This window comes from Populus trichocarpa, chromosome 16 (assembly GCF_000002775.5).
Source record: "Populus trichocarpa isolate Nisqually-1 chromosome 16, P.trichocarpa_v4.1, whole genome shotgun sequence".
NCBI lineage: Eukaryota > Viridiplantae > Streptophyta > Magnoliopsida > Malpighiales > Salicaceae > Populus > Populus trichocarpa.
Genome location: NC_037300.2, coordinates 9,187,833 through 9,206,756, shown reverse-complemented (window position 1 = coordinate 9,206,756; position 18,924 = coordinate 9,187,833). Strand labels below are relative to the sequence as shown.

Below are 18,924 nucleotides of genomic sequence, written 5' to 3'. Positions count from 1 at the left end.
TCAAACACTGTTCGGTTTTCAGCTCATATCTTGAGTTCTAGAAGTCCAAATGAGCTCTGGTTTTTTTGTTGGAAAGCTGAGATAATTGCCCACAGCTTTCATGAATCAAAGGGCTCAAATTCTGATGTTAGCAATGACGTTTTGGCCATCCAACAATATCAAAAATCTGCCAACAATTTCAAGAACCAACAGCCAACAATGTCAAAAACCAGCCACCAAATCAATGGTTGGCCACCAACTATTTCCTTAGTCCACCAAGCAATAGTTCCACATCTTAGCCTATAAAAGGAGACATTTGCCATGTATTTAGTCATCTTGGTTTTCAGATCAAGATCATGTTCTTGCTTTCTTTCTTTATATCTTTGTAATGTTCAAGTCTTCTTTCATGTTATATTAATCTCTTGTTTATGCTTTTTCATTTCCTTTCCTATAATTAGTTAACTTATATCATGTTTATGTTCTTATGTTGTTTATTTATGTTTTTCTTCTTCATTATGTTTAGCTAAGTTAATTATGTCAAGGTGAAAAGGTTTTACTAATGGTGTTAGAATAGGTATAATATAAACTCAACATGGACTTTAATGTTTATATCCAAGAAAAATTGTTATTAGCTTGTCTTATCTTTTTATCTTACTAATCCTTAATACCTTGCTTGTTAAATGGTTAATCTAGATTTGTGTTGTATAACACTTGGTACATCAAATGCTTGATCCTTCATAGTTTTCGGCCGACATCGTTGTTATGATAGGAACTTGATTTGTTGTTAACATAAGCTAGCAACATGAATGCCTGATGATATTTATAAGTATGGTGTTACTTAGACAAGATAATTAATATGATCATGTTAATATTTTATAATGAGCCATTAATGATAAATCATCCGATTAGAACCTCCTTTGTGTGTGGTTTCTAGTTGAGTAATAAAAAGAGTTTATATTATATTTATTTGAAATACCATTAGTGAATCCTCTAACCTTGACATTTTTTTTTATCATTGTTTAATCCTTACATTAATCTTCCATCTCAAAGTTCTCATTAATTTCTTCCTCTTCTTCTTTTTATTATTATTACTACTATTTTTTTTTTGATCAAATGTAAGAATATATTAAGATCAAAGGTAACAAAGCCACAAAAGTAGCAAACAGAAAAAGTATATACAGAGATGAGGGTAACCAGTACCCTAAACGAAAACGGGAACATGCTCCCATTGAAAAGAAACATAAAACAAACATCCCTAAGGCCAGAAGTAGCCACACATATAACAAACATGAGGGACTGAACCAGCCAATCCAACTACTACTACTAGTATTATTATTATTATTATTATTATTATTATTATTATTATTTACATTCTTGTTATATGTTATGTACGTTAAGTATGCTCTGTGTTTGATCAAGGATCCTGACATTGTTGGTCTTGCCTTGTTCATTCGCATCAGAAATCTGTTTATATTATATAATATATCTCTTTGATCTTTTTATAAAATCAGTAAATAGGCTGGAAACCTGTGACCCGATCTTTTAGATCATTCTCAGGTATAACAACGCCACGTACTGAGTATTATTACTATTATTACTATTATTATTATTATTGTTATTATTGTTGTTGTTGTTGTTGTTGCATTGTTATTTATAATTTATACAATTAACCTCTCTGTGGTTCGACCCCGGTCTTGCCGGGTTATTTATTACTTCGACACTCCTGCACTTGGGAGAAGACATTAATCTTTTGGTCGTGTCAAGTTTTTGGCGCCGTTGCCGGGGAGGTAAGTATTGTATAAATTTTATATTTCTTTTATTTTCTTTTGTCTTTACTTTTATTTGTTTTTCTAATTTTGTTCTTTTTCTTTTCTTTTCTTTTGCACTTGCATGAGAGTTTGGACACGTACATTAAGTGGTAGACTTTCTAGGAAATCCTCATTTTCTTTAGAAAACATGGCCGAAGAAGATAACCAGTCAATTCATAATGACAATAATGAGAATAATCATATGAGAACACTTAGAGATCACATGAATCCAACAAGAACAAGTGCACCATTATGTATAGTTTTTCCTCTTGATGCTTCTCATTTTAATTTTAAGCCAGGTATTATTCAACTTTTACCCACTTTTCATGGCTTAGAATTAGAAAATCCATATTTGCCTTTAAGAGAATTTGAAGAAGTTTGTAACACCTATAATGACTTAAATTGTAGCATGAACACCATCAGATTAAAGCTTTTTCCTTTTTCATTAAAAGATAAAGCTAAAACATGGCTACAAAATATTAGGTCAGGATCCATTCGTGCTTGGGATGAAATGCAACAACAATTTTTAAAGAAGTTTTTTCCGTCTCACAGAACAAACTCTTTCAAAAGACAAATCACCACTTTCACTCAAAAACCAGGAGAAACATTTTACAAGTGTTGGGATAGATATAAAGACTTGCTTAATACCTGTCCTCATCATGGTTTTGAAACATGGAGATTGGTCTCACAAATTTATGAAGGGTTAACACCTAAAGATAGGCAAATGGTGGAATTAATGTGCAATGAAACTTTTGAAGATAAAGACCCTGATGAAGCAATGGAGTACCTAGACTTGCTAGCTGAAAATGCTCAAAATTGGGACACCACAGGTACGTGTGAGGCACCAGGTAAAACTCAACCTCATACATCTAATGGAGGCATGTACAACCTTAGGGAAGATCATGACCTCCAAGCCAAATTTGCATCTTTAGCTAGAAAAGTCGAGGCACTAGAATTAAAAAAGAATGGTCAATTAAAATATGTTCAAGAAAATGTGTGTCAAATTTGTGAAACTAATGAACTCTCATCCAATGAGTGTCCAACTTTACCTTCTTTTAATGAATGTTTCCATGAACATGCCAATACTTTAAACAGTTTTCAATGGCAAAATCATGATCCATACTCACAAACGTACAACCCTGGTTGGAGAGAACACCCAAATTTCAATTGGAAGAGTGGTAACAATAATGCACAAACTTCACAACCACTATTTCAAGCACATCATAATTTTCAAAGTTCTCATGGGTATGCATCTCCTTGTGTTCCCCCTCCTGGAAGAAATCTTGAGGACACTTTATATGCATTCATTGAAAAGCAAGAGACAATCAACACTCAACTTGCTCAAAGCATGACAGATTTTAAAGATACTCTTGCAAAATTCACATCTGCTCTCAATTTTCATGAGAAAGGTAAGTTCTCATCTCAACCACAGCAAAATCCCAAAGGGCAATACAATTCAAATGCAAGTAGTTCTGGAAGCCAACACATGGATCAAGTCAAATCAGTCATTACTCTCCACGGTGGTAAGGTTATTGAAAAACCAATTCTTGAACCTTGTGAGAAAGATGATGAGTCAATCTTTGAGGGTAAGGAAGGGGTTAAACCTGAATATTGCAAAGAAAAGACTGATTCCCCACCAGTACTTCCATTTCCTCATGCCATGACCAAGCAAAGAGAAGTCAATCACGATTTTGAAATTTTTGAAACTTTCAAACAAGAAGAAATCGAGGATGAAAAAGGCACCGAAAATGTTGTCGCGGATCATTTGTCAAAATTGACAATAGATTCGACATCTGACATCACACCAATTGAGAAATACTTTCCTGGTCAATCCTTACTTTCTCGTAGTCCAATGCCTTGGTTTGCTAATCATATCAATTTTCTTGCAATATGAGATTTGCCAGCTCACTGGAGTACCGAAGACAAAGAAAAGTTTTTGAGCAACGTGCAGAAATTTTATTGGGATGACCCTTACTTATTCAAATATTGTCCTGATAAAATATTTCAAAGATGCATTCCCGACAATGAGGTAAGTAGTGTCTTTAAATTTTGTCATTCTGAAACATGTAGGGATCATTTCTCATCAAAGAAGACAGCTGCAAAAATCTTACAAAGTGGATTTTATTGGCCCACCATGTTCAAAGACTCACATGCATTCTGCAAAACCTGTGAAAAATGTCAAAAGGTGGGATTTATTTCAAAGCATCGAGAGTCTTTAGTTAATCTTCTATTGACTCTTAAGTCTCATCATAGTGGAGATATGCATCGTACAATTCATGATTTATAGCCTCATTTTCATAAAAAACATGATCGACTTAGTCTTGGGAATCTGACTAAAAAAGACCTTGTTTGTCAGTTTTTAAGAAAACTGGATGGGAAGCTTATCCCCGACCCATAGAGGGCGTTTAAGTCGTTCTTGGACGTAAAACCAAGGGAAGATGTGAGCCACAATCACAATTGCTTATACATACACATGTTTTACAAAAAAAAAATTAATAAAAATAAATAAAATAAAAAAATAAAAAAGAGAGAGAGAGAAAGTGAGACTCCAGCTAGCCTACATATAGGTGGTATGATTGCATTTTTAATTTCTCATCTATAAAATCTTCTTTTCCTTCCCATCATTTCTACTCTACCCATTCATTTAACAGGTATAGAAGTGTGTAGAAATGGCTAGTTCCTCTGTTCCTAAAATAAAAAATATTTGTGTTTTTTGTGGATCCAGTCCTGGGAAAGAAAAGGAGTTTTTAGAATCAACAAATCATCTTGGTCGAGTACTAGCTGAGAGAAAGATTCATTTAGTGTATGGGGGAGGCAGCCTTGGGTTAATGGGGAGTGTTTCAATAGCTGCATTTTTAGGAGGCAGTCAAGTTTTGGGGGTCATCCCCAAAGCTTTAGCCGAAGGGGACATCATTGGAAAAACAGTCGGAGAGGAACTACAGGTCTCCACAATGTCTGAACGACTATCTGTAATGTTTAACCATGCTGACGCCTTTATTGCTTTACCAGGTGGTTTGGGAACTTTAGAAGAGATATTTCATATTTCATCTTGGGCTCAGCTGAACATTCACCAGAAACCTATAGGTTTGCTAAATGTTAATGGTTTTTATAATACTTTACTGTCTTTTCTTGATCATGTTGTGGAACAACAATTTCTAACATTTTCAGCGCGACAAATCCTCATCTCTACTGCTACTGCTGAACAATTGATTGATGAACTTCAATCTTTCATCCCTGTAGTTGATTCCTCTATGAGTCGACTCAATTGGTCAATCACGGAACGCTGTAAAAAGCTTAGATTGGATTTGAGCCTTAGTTTGTGAAATATTGTGTCTTTTGGTTTTATTAATGGTATAATATTTGTGTTTTGTTATTTCTTATATTTGTTTAAGTGTGTTTCAGGTTTGTCAGTAGTCACTGTTTCAGGTGATGTCTTCTATACTCTATCTTTCTACCTTAAAACATTGAGGACAATGTCTCGTTTTGGTTGGGGGGAGAGGGTAGTAGTTGATATTACAAAATAATAATAATAATAATAATAATAATAATAATAATAATAATAAATTAACTAACTGTGTTTTCTATTGTTACAACCATTTGCAAACCTGTTGTTACTAGGATGGCAGATTAAAGGAGGAACTTTAGTGACTCTTGAGACGCATCTTAGTAAACATTCTTAACAAGGTCTATTATAATACTTCTTGAAATATTCAGATTTACAAACTCTCGCATTGTTATCACTTAATTCTGCTCATATACTCATTTAACAAGTATTCTTAAACCTTCATTTTCACACACACACTTTAACATATGATTGTGGGTTGCATATTGGATTATTACATTATTTATGTTCTTTTGTTAAAGGTAACAACTAAGGGAAAGGGATAATATATAATATGAAATTAAAAAAAAATAAAAAAATAACAAAAACAAAAACAAAAACAAATAAATAAATAAATAAATAAAAAAGTAGATAAGTTTGGTTTCGTAGCCTCCTTGACTTAAGCAATTAAGCCCGAAGGGGTGTTTTAACACCTAGTACCCTAAAGTCAACTGACTTGGGAGCTATTGGCCCAGTGCTTGTTACATGGGTTAAGGAGAAAAGCTTAAGGGAATCAGACATTGCACTATCTATGTATCAGTATCTGCAACCCGAGTTACTAAGCTCGTAGGGGTGTCTCAACACTTGATGCTCTAAGATCAACTGGTCTGGGAGTCATTAGCTGAAAGCTCGTTACATGGGTTCGAGATACATTGTATTATAAATTCTTGCTTTCAAAAAAAAAAAAAGAGATAATAATCCCAACCCAAGGAAGTTAACCTTAAACATTGGAACAAAAATTTTGTTTTCTTCCATGAAAAGCTCCATAGCTATGTTTTGATTTACTGAGCACAAAAAGAAGGTTTATTAATATCTTGTTTAAGAAGTATGAAGCAGATATATAAATTTAATGAGAGTTTGTTTATTTGGATAGATTAATGGAAGTTCAATGATGAATACCTTGCTTTGTGGAACTTGCAAATTGTTTTTGTATTTTAATGCTTTGATTACTAGGGACTGGTAATAAGCTAGTTGGGGGGTGTGATTATTACATAAAAGTGCATTCTCATTAAGGCTTTATATCATCGTATTGCACTAAAGTATCGTTAAATTCCCTAACTAAAGCATGTTTTATAATAACAAGTCTAATAATATAATATATCTTTAATTTATGGTAAATGCTTGTTTTGAATGCAGATATATCTCACAATTCAAAGGATTGATTGATGTGATTAACTATTGAAAGTGAAGAGACAAAAGGAGGACTAGGCTAGGAGAAGAGATGCTGGTTCAATTCCAAACTGGAACACCATTCGGTTATTTGATCATAACTGGAGTTGTAGAACTCAGATTTAGGTACACTTTATATGGATGGAAAGATAAGACATAGACCTAAAACTTTCATGTGGAGTCCAAGACTCAATTCTGCCGTTTTCAAGTTCAAATCTTAGCAACAACGGAGAAGTTGGAACCTGTCCTGCAGCTCAAACACTTTTCGGTTTTCAGCTCATATCTTGAGTTCTAGAAGTCCAAATGAGCTCTGGTTTTTTTTGTTGGAAAGCTGAGACAATTTCCCACATCTTTCATGAAACAAAGGGCTCAAATTTTGATGTTAGCAATGACGTTTTGGCCAGCCAACAATATCAAAAATCTGCCAACAATTTCAAGAACCAGCAGCCAACAATGTCAAAAACCAGCCACCAAATCAATGGTTGGCCACCAACTATTTCCTTAGTCCACCAAGCAATAGTTCCACATCTTAGCCTATAAAAGGAGACATTTGCCATGTATTTAGTCATCTTGGTTTTCAGATCAAGATCATGTTCTTGCTTTCTTTCTTTATATCTTTGTAATGTTCAAGTCTTCTTTCATGTTATATTAATCTCTTGTTTATGCTTTTTCATTTCCTTTCCTATAATTAGTTAACTTATATCATGTTTATGTTCTTATGTTGTTTATTTATGTTTTTCTTCTTCATTATGTTTAGCTAAGTTAATTATGTCAAGGTGAAAAGGTTTTACTAATGGTGTTAGAATAGGTATAATATAAACTCAACATGGACTTCAATGTTTATATCCAAGAAAAATTGTTATTAGCATGTCTTATCTTTTTATCTTACTAATCCTTAATACCTTGCTTGTTAAATGGTTAATCTAGATTTGTGTTGTATAACACTTGGTACATCAAATGCTTGATCCTTCATAGTTTTCGGCCGACATCGTTGTTATGATAGGAACTTGATTTGTTGTTAACATAAGCTAGCAACATGAATGCCTGATGATATTTATAAGTATGGTGTTACTTAGACAAGATAATTAATATGATCATGTTAATACTTTATAATGAGCCATTAATGATAAATCATCCGATTAGAACCTCCTTTGTGTGTGGTTTCTAGTTGAGTAATAAAAAGAGTTTATATTATATTTATTTGAAATACCATTAGTGAATCCTCTAACCTTGACATTTTTTTTTTATCATTGTTTAATCCTTACATTAATCTTCCATCTCAAAGTTCTCATTAATTTCTTCCTCTTCTTCTTTTTATTATTATTACTACTATTACTACTACTACTACTAGTATTATTATTATTATTATTATTATTATTATTTACATTCTTGTTATATGTTATGTACGTTAAGTATGCTCTGTGTTTGATCAAGGATCCTGACATTGTTGGTCTTGCCTTATTCATTCGCATCAGAAATCTGTTTATATTATATAATATATCTCTTTGATCTTTTTATAAAATCAGTAAATAGGCTGGAAACCTGTGACCCGATCTTTTAGATCATTCTCAGGTATAACAACGCCACGTACTGAGTATTATTATTATTATTACTATTATTATTATTATTGTTATTATTATTGTTGTTGTTGTTGCATTGTTATTTATAATTTATACAATTAACCTCTCTGTGGTTCGACCCCGGTCTTGCCGGGTTATTTATTACTTCGACACTCCTGCACTTGGGAGAAGACATTAATCTTTTGGTCGTGTCAACAGCTGAAAAGCGCTTTAACTTTTGATCTGACCGTTGGATCGCGCTGAAATATTTATAGTAGTTTCCAGAGGCCCGTTTCCTTGGACAACGTATGGAATCCCTACTCGTTGAAGAGGAGGTCTTGACGCGCGAGACTGGAATAACAGCTGAAAAGGTCCATAAGTTTTAATCTGACAGATGGTTCGCGTTCAAATATTTACAGTAGTTTCCGGAGGCTGTTTCCTTGGGCTACCTATAGAATCCCTACTAGTTGAAGAGGAGGTCTTGTGGTACCAGACCGGAATAACAGCTGAAAAAGGCCATAACTTTTGATCCGACCGTTGTATCGCGCTCCAATATTTACAGTAGTTTCCGGAGGCCCGTTTCCTTGGACTACCTATGGAATCCCTACTTGTTGAAGAGGAGGTATTGTCACGTCAGACCGGAGTAACAGCTTAAAAGTGCCATAACCTTTTATCCGATGGTTTGATTGCGCTCAAATATTTACCGTTATTTCCGAAGGCCTGTTTCCTTGTACTATATATGGAATCCCTACTAGTTGAAGAGGAGGTCTTGTCGCGCAAGACCCAAATTACAGCTGAGAAAGGGCATAACTTCTGATCCGATTGTTGGATCTCGCTCCAATATTTACAGTTGTTTCCGGAAACCCTTTTCCTTTTACTACCTATTGAATCCCTACTCGGTGAAGAGGAGGTTTTGTCGCGCCAGACCGGAATAATAGCTGAAAAGCGCCATAACTTTTGATCCGAGTGTTGGATTGCGCTCATATATTTACAGTAGTTTCTGGAAGCCTGTTTTCTTGGACTACATATGGAATCCCTACTCGTTGAAGAGGAGGTCTTGTCGTGCGAGACCAGAATAACAGCTGAAAAGGGCCATAACTTTTGATCCGACCGTTGGAGCCTGCTCAAAGTATTACAGTAGTTGCGGAGGCCGTTTTCCTTGAAGTACCTATGGAATCCAACTGGTGGAAGAGGAGGCCTTGTCGGGCTAGACTAGAATAACTGCTGAAAAGGTTCATAACTTTTGATCCTACCGTTGGATTGTGCTCAAATATTTACAGTAGTTTTCGGAGCCTGTTTCCTTGTACTATATATGGAATCACTACTAGTTGAAGAGAAGGTCTTGTTGCACAAGACCGCAATTATAGCTGAAAAAAGCCATAACTTTTGATCCGACCGTTAGATGGCGCTCAAATATTTACATTTGTTTCCGGAAGCCCTTTTCCTTATACTACCTATGGAATCCGGACTCGGTGAAGCGCAGGACTTGTCACACCAGACTAGAATAACAGCCTAAAAGGGCCATAACTTTTGATCCGACCGTTGGATCGTGCTCAAAGTTTTATAGTAGTTTCTGGAGGCTGTTTTCCTTGAAATACCTATGGAATCCTTACTCGTTGAAGAGGAGGTCTTGTTGCGTCAGACCGGAATAACAGGTGAAAAGGGCCATAACTTTTGATCCGACCGTTGGATCGCACTCAAAGTTTTACAGTAGTTTCCGGAGCCCGTTTTCCTTGAAGTACCTATGGAATCCCTACTCGTTGAAGAGAAGGTCTTATCACGCCAGACCGAAATAACAGCTGAAAAGGGCCATAACTTTTGATCCGACCATTGGATCGCCCTCAAAGTTTTACAATAGTTTCCTTATCCCGTTTTCCTTGAGGTAGTTTAGTTGATTTTCTTGAGTTTCTGGAATTTTTTTAATTAAATCCTTAGTTCTTGATAATTCGTAATTGTTTAGCTCTTTTCTGATTTTTTTTTCGTGTCTTTAAATTGTCATATTAATCGTACAAATTTGCATTGCTATTCGTGAATTTGTCATCGAGTTTCGTTTTGTTTGTTCGTAATTTCTTGCTTCTAGAGTCAATATCAAATTTATAAATTCACTGCATAGTTGGTTGTTTTTTTTTTCTGAATTGTTGCTAAGTGATTTCAAGAACTAAAGAAAGGCAATTTGAGTGGAAAAAGGCATAAGGAGCATATTCGAGCGAAAAGCCTATAAATTTGTGTGAAACACGAGTGTGTGAGGTGTTATTTTTATTGCTAACGATTTTTGTGTAGGTTTAAAAAAAATAATGTCTTCTAATAGTGTGCCACAAAAGAACGGTGAAATCCAAGAAGATGGGCTTTCGAGAATACAACAACAGATGGAATTTATGTTTGGTGGGCTAATGACTAGGATTGAAAAATTAGAGACTAGGTCTGATGGAGAGCGTAGTAAAAGGGGTAGAGAAGCTAGGAAGGAGGAGAGTGTTGCTGGAAACTCTGCAGATGAAGTCGAGGATGATCTTAACCGTGGTGGTGGGTTCCGTACACATAGGGGAGAGATGTATGAGAATCGGTCAAGGAGGGGACATATTCGACCACATAGGGATTTTGAGCATAGAGGGGATTTTGATGATTTGGGAGATATATACCGAAATTTGGGTAGTATTAAGTTAAAAATCCCAGCCTTTAAGGAAAAAACTGATCCGGAAGCTTATTTAGATTGGGAAAAAAAGGTGGAGATGATTTTTGACATCCATAGGTACTCTGAAGAAAAGAAGGTTAAGTTAGCTGTAGTGGAGTTTACTGACTATGTCATGGTTTGGTGGGAGAGATTGGTGGTAAAAAGAAGAAGGAATAGAGAAAGACCAGTTAGCACATGGGAGGAGTTGAAGACAATAATAAAGAAGATGTATGCTCCTAAACATTATTATCGGGAGTTGTTTAATCGTTTACAAATGATTACGCAAGGTAATAAGAGTGTGGAGGAGTATCAGAAAGAATTAGAGGTGGCTATGATTAGAACTAATGTTAATGAAGATGAGGAAGTTACGATGTCTAGGTTTTTGAATGGTTTGAATAGAGACATAGCTAATGTTGTGGAGTTGCAATCATATGTTGATTTGGAGGAGTTAGTACATTTAGCCATTAAGGTTGAAGGACAGTTGAAAAGGAAGGGTAATACACGATCTGGAGCTTATAAGGGGTCTTCTTCGGGTTGGAAGATGAATTATAGGAGAGAGGGTAGTGCATCATCGAAGCCTTTGGTGACTTCTAAAGTTGCCGAACCTAACTCCATGAAGAAGCAGGTTTTGACCAATGAACAAAAACTTAAGGGAGAAGTTCAACCGAAGCGTAATCATGATATAAAGTGTTTCAAGGGTCAAGGATTGGGACACTATGCATCAGAATGTGCAAATCGTCGAGTTATGATTCTAAGGGATGATGGAGAGATTGTGTCCACTAGTGAGGAGTCTGATTGTGATGACATGCCCCCACTTGAGGATGCTAGTGATTTAGAGTATGTTGTTGGTGATAAAGTTTTGGTGATTAGAAGGTCACTTAGTGTTCAGACTAAGGAGGATGATGTGGAGCAACAAAGGGAGAACATCTTCCATACTAGATGCCTAATCAACGATAAGGTATGTAGTATGATCATTGATAGCGGTAGTTGTACAAATGTTGCTAGTGTTACTTTGGTTAGAAAGTTGGGATTGAATACCATAAAGCATGAGAGGCCTTATCAACTTCAATGGTTGAATGAATGTGGTGTTGTTAGGGTGAATAGACAGGTGATGATTTCTTTTTCAGTAGGCAAATATAAGAATGAAGTGTTATGTGATATTGTCCCTATGCATGCTACTCATCTATTACTAGTGAGGCCTTGGCAATTTGATAGAAAAGCCAAGCATGATGGGTTTAAGAACAAGTATTCATTAGAAAAGGATGGAAGGATTTATACACTTGCCCCACTCTCACCAAAGCAAGTATATGAAGATCAAATTCAATTGAAGAAGGGTTATGAGGAAGAGCAACATGTTTCGGCCAAAGTGGAGGAACAAAACGATTTGGCTAAAATGGAAAAACAAGCTGAACAACATGGTGAGGATGTGAGGAAGAGAGAAAAGAAAATGAGCCATGAGTTGAAAACAAAAGGGAACAAAGTTTCAGTCCTTAGGACATTAGGGGAGGGTCATGGCCAAAAATAAAAAGATGAAAAGCAGGCCGAAAGTGGAGAGAAAATGAGTGGAAAGAAGAATGAAAGGGTGAGAAAAGAAGAGTGTGTAGAAAAGGTGGGGAAACACCTTAATTTTTTTGTAAAATCTAATGATCTTAAACATGCCTATCTTTCTGACTTGCCTATGATTTTACTTGTGTATAAGGAGGCATTCTTTAACTCAGATGATTTAGATTCTTGTGTTCCTAGTGTTGTTAAAGTTCTTTTGCAGGAATTTGAGGATGTCTTTCTGGATGACATTCCTAGTGGTTTGCCACCAATTAGAGGTATTGAGCATCAAATTGACTTTGTTCCAGGAGCATCTATACCAAATAGGCCGGCTTATAGGAGCAATTCTGAAGAGACTAAGGAGCTTCAAAGGCAAGTGGGGGAGTTGATGTCGAAAGGATACATTCGAGAGAGCATGAGTCCTTGTGCAGTTCCCATGCTTCTTGTTCCAAAAAAGGACAAAACTTGGCGAATGTGTGTGGATTGTTGAGCTATCAATAACATCACTGTAAAGTATCGACATCCCATTCCTAGATTAGATGATATGTTGGATGAATTACATGGTTCTAAATTGTTTTCGAAAATTGATTTGAAAAGTGGTTATCATCAAATTAGGATGAAAGAAGGGGATGAATGGAAAACTGCTTTTAAAACTAAATATGGTTTGTATGAGTGGTTGGTTATGCCTTTTGGACTTACTAATACAACTAGTACTTTTATGAGATTGATGAATCATGTGTTGCGTGCTTTTATTGGTAAGTTTGTAGTCGTTTACTTTGATGATATCTTGATTTATAGTAAGGAGATTGATGAGCATATAAGTCATTTGAGACAAGTTCTTGATGTGCTTAGAAAAGAGTCCTTATATGCTAATTTGAAAAAGTGTGACTTTTGCATGGATATGATTGTTTTTCTTGGATATGTGGTTAGTGCAAAAGGTATAGAAATGGATGAGGCTAAGGTTAAGGCTATTCAAGAATGGCCTACACCAAAATCCATAACAGACGTTAGGAGTTTTCATGGTTTGACTAGTTTTTATAGGAGATTTGTTAAAGACTTTAGTACGATAGCCTCTCCATTGACTGAAATTGTTAAGAAAGTCGTGGGTTTCAAGTGGGGAGAAGAACAAGAAAATGCTTTTAGCTTGTTAAAATCAAAGTTGATTTCGACACCTTTACTATCTTTACCTGATTTTAATAAAGCTTTTGAGATTGAATGTGATGCTTCAAGAATAGGTATTGGAGTCGTTTTAATGCAAGAAAAACAGCCCATCGCTTATTTTAGTGAGAAACTCAATGGTGCAACTCTTAACTATCCCACTTATGATAAAGAGTTGTATGCAGTTGTGCGGGCTTTGGAGACTTGGCAACATTATCTGTGGCCCCGAGAGTTTGTCTTACATACTGATCACCAATCGTTGAAATATTTGAAGGGTCAAGGTAAGTTAAGTAGGAGACATGCTAAATGGGTTGAATTTATTGAAACTTTTCCATATGTGATTAAATACAAGCAAGGTCAGGAAAATGTGGTCGTCGATGCCTTGTCGCGAAGGTATGTTCTTCTTAATACTCTTAATACTAAATTGCTAGGATTTGAGTATATTAAGGAATTGTATCTTGATGATCATGATTTCGGTGCTATATATGACACATGCAAGGTTTTGGCCATGGATAAATATTTTAGGCATGATGGATTTTTGTTTAAGGAAAATAAGTTATGTGTGCCTAATTGTTCTTTACGTGAATTACTTGTGAGGGAAGCACATGGGGGAGGTTTAATGGGGCATTTTGGAATTACTAAAACTTTGGAGGTTCTGCGTGAGCACTTTTATTGGCCTAATATGAAAAGAGATGTGCAAAGAATGTGTGATAGGTGCATAACATGTAGACAAGCTAAGTCTAGGGTAATGCCTCATGGATACACACCTTTGCTTGTTCCTAAGGAACCTTGGGTTGATATTTCTATGGATTTCATTTTGGGTCTACCTAGGTCTAAGAAAGGGAGAGATTCTATATTTGTTGTTGTGGATAGATTTTCTAAGATGGCACATTTCATTGCTTGCCATAAAACTGATGATGCAATAAATATAGCTGACCAATTCTTTAGAGAGGTCATTCGGCTACATGGTCTTCCTAGGAGCATTGTATCCGATCGAGACGTTAAGTTTTTGAGTTACTTTTGGAAGGTTTTGTGGGGTAAGTTAGGAACTAAACTTTTATATTCTACTACTTGTCATCCACAAACAGATGGCCAAACTGAAGTTGTTAACCGGACTTTGATTCAATTGTTAAGGGCTATCATTCAAAAGAATCTTAAAAATTGGGAAGATTGTTTGTCATTCATTGAATTTGCATATAATCGTAGTGTGCATTCTACTACTGATTATTCCCCATTTGAGATTGTTTATGGTTTTAACCCTTTGACACCATTAGATTTGATTCCTTTGCCTGTTGATGAAAGGGTTAGTTTTGATGGTAATCAAAAAGCACAGGTGGTGAAAGATCTCCATGCAAAAATTCGGCAACAAATAGAAAAAAAGAATGAACAATATGCAAACAAAGCCAATAGGGGATGAAAATTAGTGAAATTTGAACCAGATGATTTTGTTTGGGTGCATATGAGGAAGGAAAGGTTTCCTAAACAAAGAAGATCAAAGTTGATGCCTCGAGGAGATGGTCCTTATCAGATCATAGAAAGGATTAATGATAATGCCTACAAAGTGGATCTACCAGGTGAGTATGGTGTTAGTGCTACATTCAATATTTCTGATCTTTCTTCGTTTGATGTAGGTGATGATTCAAGGTCGAATCCTTTTGAGGAGTGAGGGGATGATGCGATCCAACCATCAAAGGATCCATTGGAGGTTCCAGTTGGTCCAGTTACTAGGCTTAGGGTTAAGAAGTTCAAAGAAGCTTTCAATGGACTTCTTCAAGATACATGGGCTAAGGTGGCCTTCAAGAGGATTTGTAATAATAAAGAGCAAGCCTTGATTAATCTGATTCATGTTCAAGAGGGGCTTGTTGGTGGAACCAAGACCATTACACAAGGACTGGGAGAAAAAGACTAGACTCGGACAGTTTGACCTTTCATTACTCTTTTAGTTATAACTGGAGTTACAGATCGAATTTTGATGTGATTCTAGTTGGGCTAGAAACTAGACTTTCATACCTTTCCAACGGTATATGGAACGCCTTCTAATTCATTAAGAGAAGAGAGAACCATCCATTTTAAGTTGGGCCTTGCTGCTGCCAGATAGAATGCGGAAACAACGAACTTGTCTTATTTTATTAGTTGGGCTATCAAACTTAAATTATTTTGAGAGGAGACAATTTGTTTGGGTTTTAGACTTGTTTATTTTGTTTATTTTAATTAGTTTGGGCTAGTTTTAGCTTGGGTTGATTATTATTTAAATTGGGTTTATGTGAGACCCATTAGGGAAACTAGGGTTTTGGCTTGGAGTATAAATACTTTTTAGGAATAATTTTAGGGTAGACTTTTTGATAATATTTTCAGCATTGTAGCCGACTTTTGGTTGCTCAATCTTGGTTCTTGATTGAACTTTCAACTCTTCAAAGAATTGACCATTCTTTGTTGTGAATTTATACTTCTTTTGCTCGTCTCCAGGTGTAGGCGTTGTGATCGAGTTGGTTTATAGTCTTGTTGCCTTGGAGCAAGTCTTCCAATGTGATAAGCTCATTCAAATCTCAACAAACTTGGGTTAGATTGATCTTGGGGTCGCGAATAACATTAAATTCCGCTAGGGTTCGCATCAGGAGGTCTTGTCGTGCCAGACCGGAATAACAGCTGAAAAAGGCCTTCACTTTTGATCCGACCGTTGGATCGCGCTCAAATATTTACAGTAGTTTCCGGAGGCCTGTTTCCTTGTACTACCTATAGAATCCCTACTAGTTGAAGAGGAGGTCTAGTGGCGCCATACCGGAATAACAGCTGACTAGCGCCATAACTTTTGATTCGATCGTTGGATCACTCTCAAATATTTAGAGTAGTTTTCGAAGCCCCGTTTCCTTGTACTCCCGATGGAAACCCTACTCGTTGAAGAGGAGATCTTGTCGAGCCAGACCCGAATAAGAGCTGAAAAGGGCCAAAACTTTTGATCCGACCGTTGGATCGCCCTCAAAGTTTGACAGTAGTTTCCAGAGCCCGTTTTCCTTGAAGTACCTATGGAATCCCTACTCGTTGAAGCAGATGTCTTGTCGCGTCACAACGGAATAACAACTGAAAAAAGCCTTAACTTTTGATCCGACCATTGGATCGCGCCCAAATATTTACAGTAGTTTCCGGAGGCCTGTTTCCTTGTACTACCTATGGAATCCATACTAGTTGAAGAGGAGGTCTTGTCGCGCCAGAACAGAATAACAGCTGAAAAACACCATAACTTTTGATCCAATCGTTGGATCGCTCTCAAATATTTAGAGTAGTTTCAGAAGACCCGTTTCCTTGTACTACCTATGGAATCCATACTAGTTGAAGAGGAGGTCTTGTCGTGCCAGACCGGAATAACAGCTGAAAAACGCCAGAACTTTTGACCCAACCGTTAGATCGCTATCAAATATTTACATTTGTTTCTGGAGGCCCGTTTCCTTGTACTCCCTATGGAATCCCTCCTAGTTGAAGTGTAGGTCTTGTGGCGCCAGACAAGATTAACAGTTGAAAAGGGACATAACTTTTGATCCGACATTTGGACCGGCCTCAAATATTTAGAGTAGTTTCAGAAGGCCCGTTTCCTTGTACTACCTATGGAATCCATACTAGTTGAAGAGGAGGTCTTGTCGCGCCAGACCGGAATAACAGCTGAAAATCGCTAGAACTTTTGATCTGACAGTTGGATCGCTATCAAATATTTACAGTAGTTTCTGGAGGCCCGTTTCCTTGTACTCCCTATGGAATCCCTCCTAGTTGAAGAGGATGTCTTGTCACGCCAGACCGGAATAACAGCTGAAAAACGCCAGAACTTTTGATCTGACAGTTGGATCGCTATCAAATATTTACAGTAGTTTCCGGAGGCCCGATTCCTTGTACTACCTATGGAATCCCTACTAAGTGAAGAGGAGGTTTTGTCGTGCCAGACCGGAATAACAGCTGAATAGCGCCATAACTTTTGATCCGATCGTTGGATCTCGCTCAAATATTTACATTTGTTTCTGGAGGCCCCTTTCCTTGGACTACCTATGGAATCCCTACTAGGTGAAGAGGAGGTCTTGTCGCGCCTGACCGGAATAACAGCTGAATAGCGCCATAACTTTTGATCCGACCGTTGGATCGCTCTCAAATATTTACAGTAGTTTTCGGAGACCCGTTTCCTTGTACTGCCTATGGAATCCCTACTAGTTGAACAGGAAGGTTTTGTCGCGCCACACCCAAATAACAACTGAAAAGGGCCATAACTTTAGATCCGACTGTTAGATCGCCCTCAAAGTTTTACAGTAGATTCTGGAGCCAGTTTTCCTTGAAGTACCTATGGAATCCCTACTTATTGCAGCAGAGGTCTTGTCGCGCCACACCGGAATAACAACTGAAAAGAGCCTTAAGTTTTGATCCGACCGTTGGATCGCGCCCAAATATTTACAGTAGTTTCCGGAGGCCCGTTTCCTTGTACTACCTATGGAATCCATACTAGTTGAAGAGGAGGTCTTGTCGCGCCAGACCGGAATAACAGCTGAAAAGGACCAAAAATTTTGATCCGACAGTTGGATCGGTCTCAAATATTTACAGTTGTTTCCAGAGGCCCGTTTCCTTTTACTACCTTTGGAATCGCTACTAGTTGAAGAGGAGCTATTGTCGCGCCAGACCGGAATAACAGTTGAAAAGGGCAATAACTTTTGATCCGACTGTTGCATCGCGCTCAAATATTTATAGTAGTTTCCGGAGGCCCGATTCCTTGTACTACCTATGGAATTACTACTAAGTGAAGAGGAGGTCTCGTCGCGCCAGACCGGAATAACAGCTGAATAGCGCCATAACTTTTGATCCGACCGTTGGATCTCGCTCAAAGATTTACAGTAGTTTCTGGAGGCCCGTTTCCTTGGACTACCTATGGAATCCCTACTCGTTGAAGAAGAGGTCTTGTCCCGCGAGACCGGAATAACAACTGAAAAGGGCCATCACTTTTGAACCGACCGTCGGATCGGTCTCAAATATTTACAGTAGTTTCCGAAGGCCCGTTTCCTTTTACTACCTATGGAATCCCTACTAGTTAAAGAGGAGGTCTTGTGGCGCCAGACCGGAATAACAGCTGAAAAGGGCCATAACTTTTGATCCGACCATTGGATCGGTCTCAAATATTTACAGTTGTTTCTGGGGGCCCCCGTTTCCTTTTACTACCTATGGAATCCCTAATAGTAGAAGAGGAGGTCTTGTCGCGCCAGACCGGAATAACAGCTGAAAAACGCAATAACTTCTGATCCCACCGTTGGATCGCGCCCAAATATTTACAGTAGTTTCCGGAGGCCCGTTTCCTTGCACTACCTATCGAATCCCTACTATTTGAAGAGGAGGTCTTGTCGCGCCAGACTGGAATAACAGCTGAAAAGCACCATAACTTTTGATCCGACAAATGGGTCGCGCTCAAATATTAAT

General features: G+C 37.2%; 1 protein-coding gene and 1 pseudogene across 1 annotated transcript; one reads left to right on the top strand and one right to left on the bottom strand.

Moving 5' to 3' along the window:
- Positions 1-2,342: 2,342 nt before the first annotated feature.
- Positions 2,343-2,453, bottom strand: LOC112324571 (small nucleolar RNA R71; annotated as a pseudogene).
- Positions 2,454-10,411: 7,958 nt separating this feature from the next.
- On the top strand, positions 10,412-15,049 carry LOC112325358 (uncharacterized; the record flags this gene model as incomplete). The annotated part of the gene is made up of 5 exons (XM_052448146.1): positions 10,412-12,004; positions 12,551-12,797; positions 13,245-13,878; positions 14,011-14,792; positions 14,925-15,049. Coding segments are annotated over exons 1-5 (3,381 nt in total), but the record flags the coding sequence as incomplete, so codon positions are not given.
- Between the last annotated feature and the right edge of the window lie 3,875 nt (positions 15,050-18,924).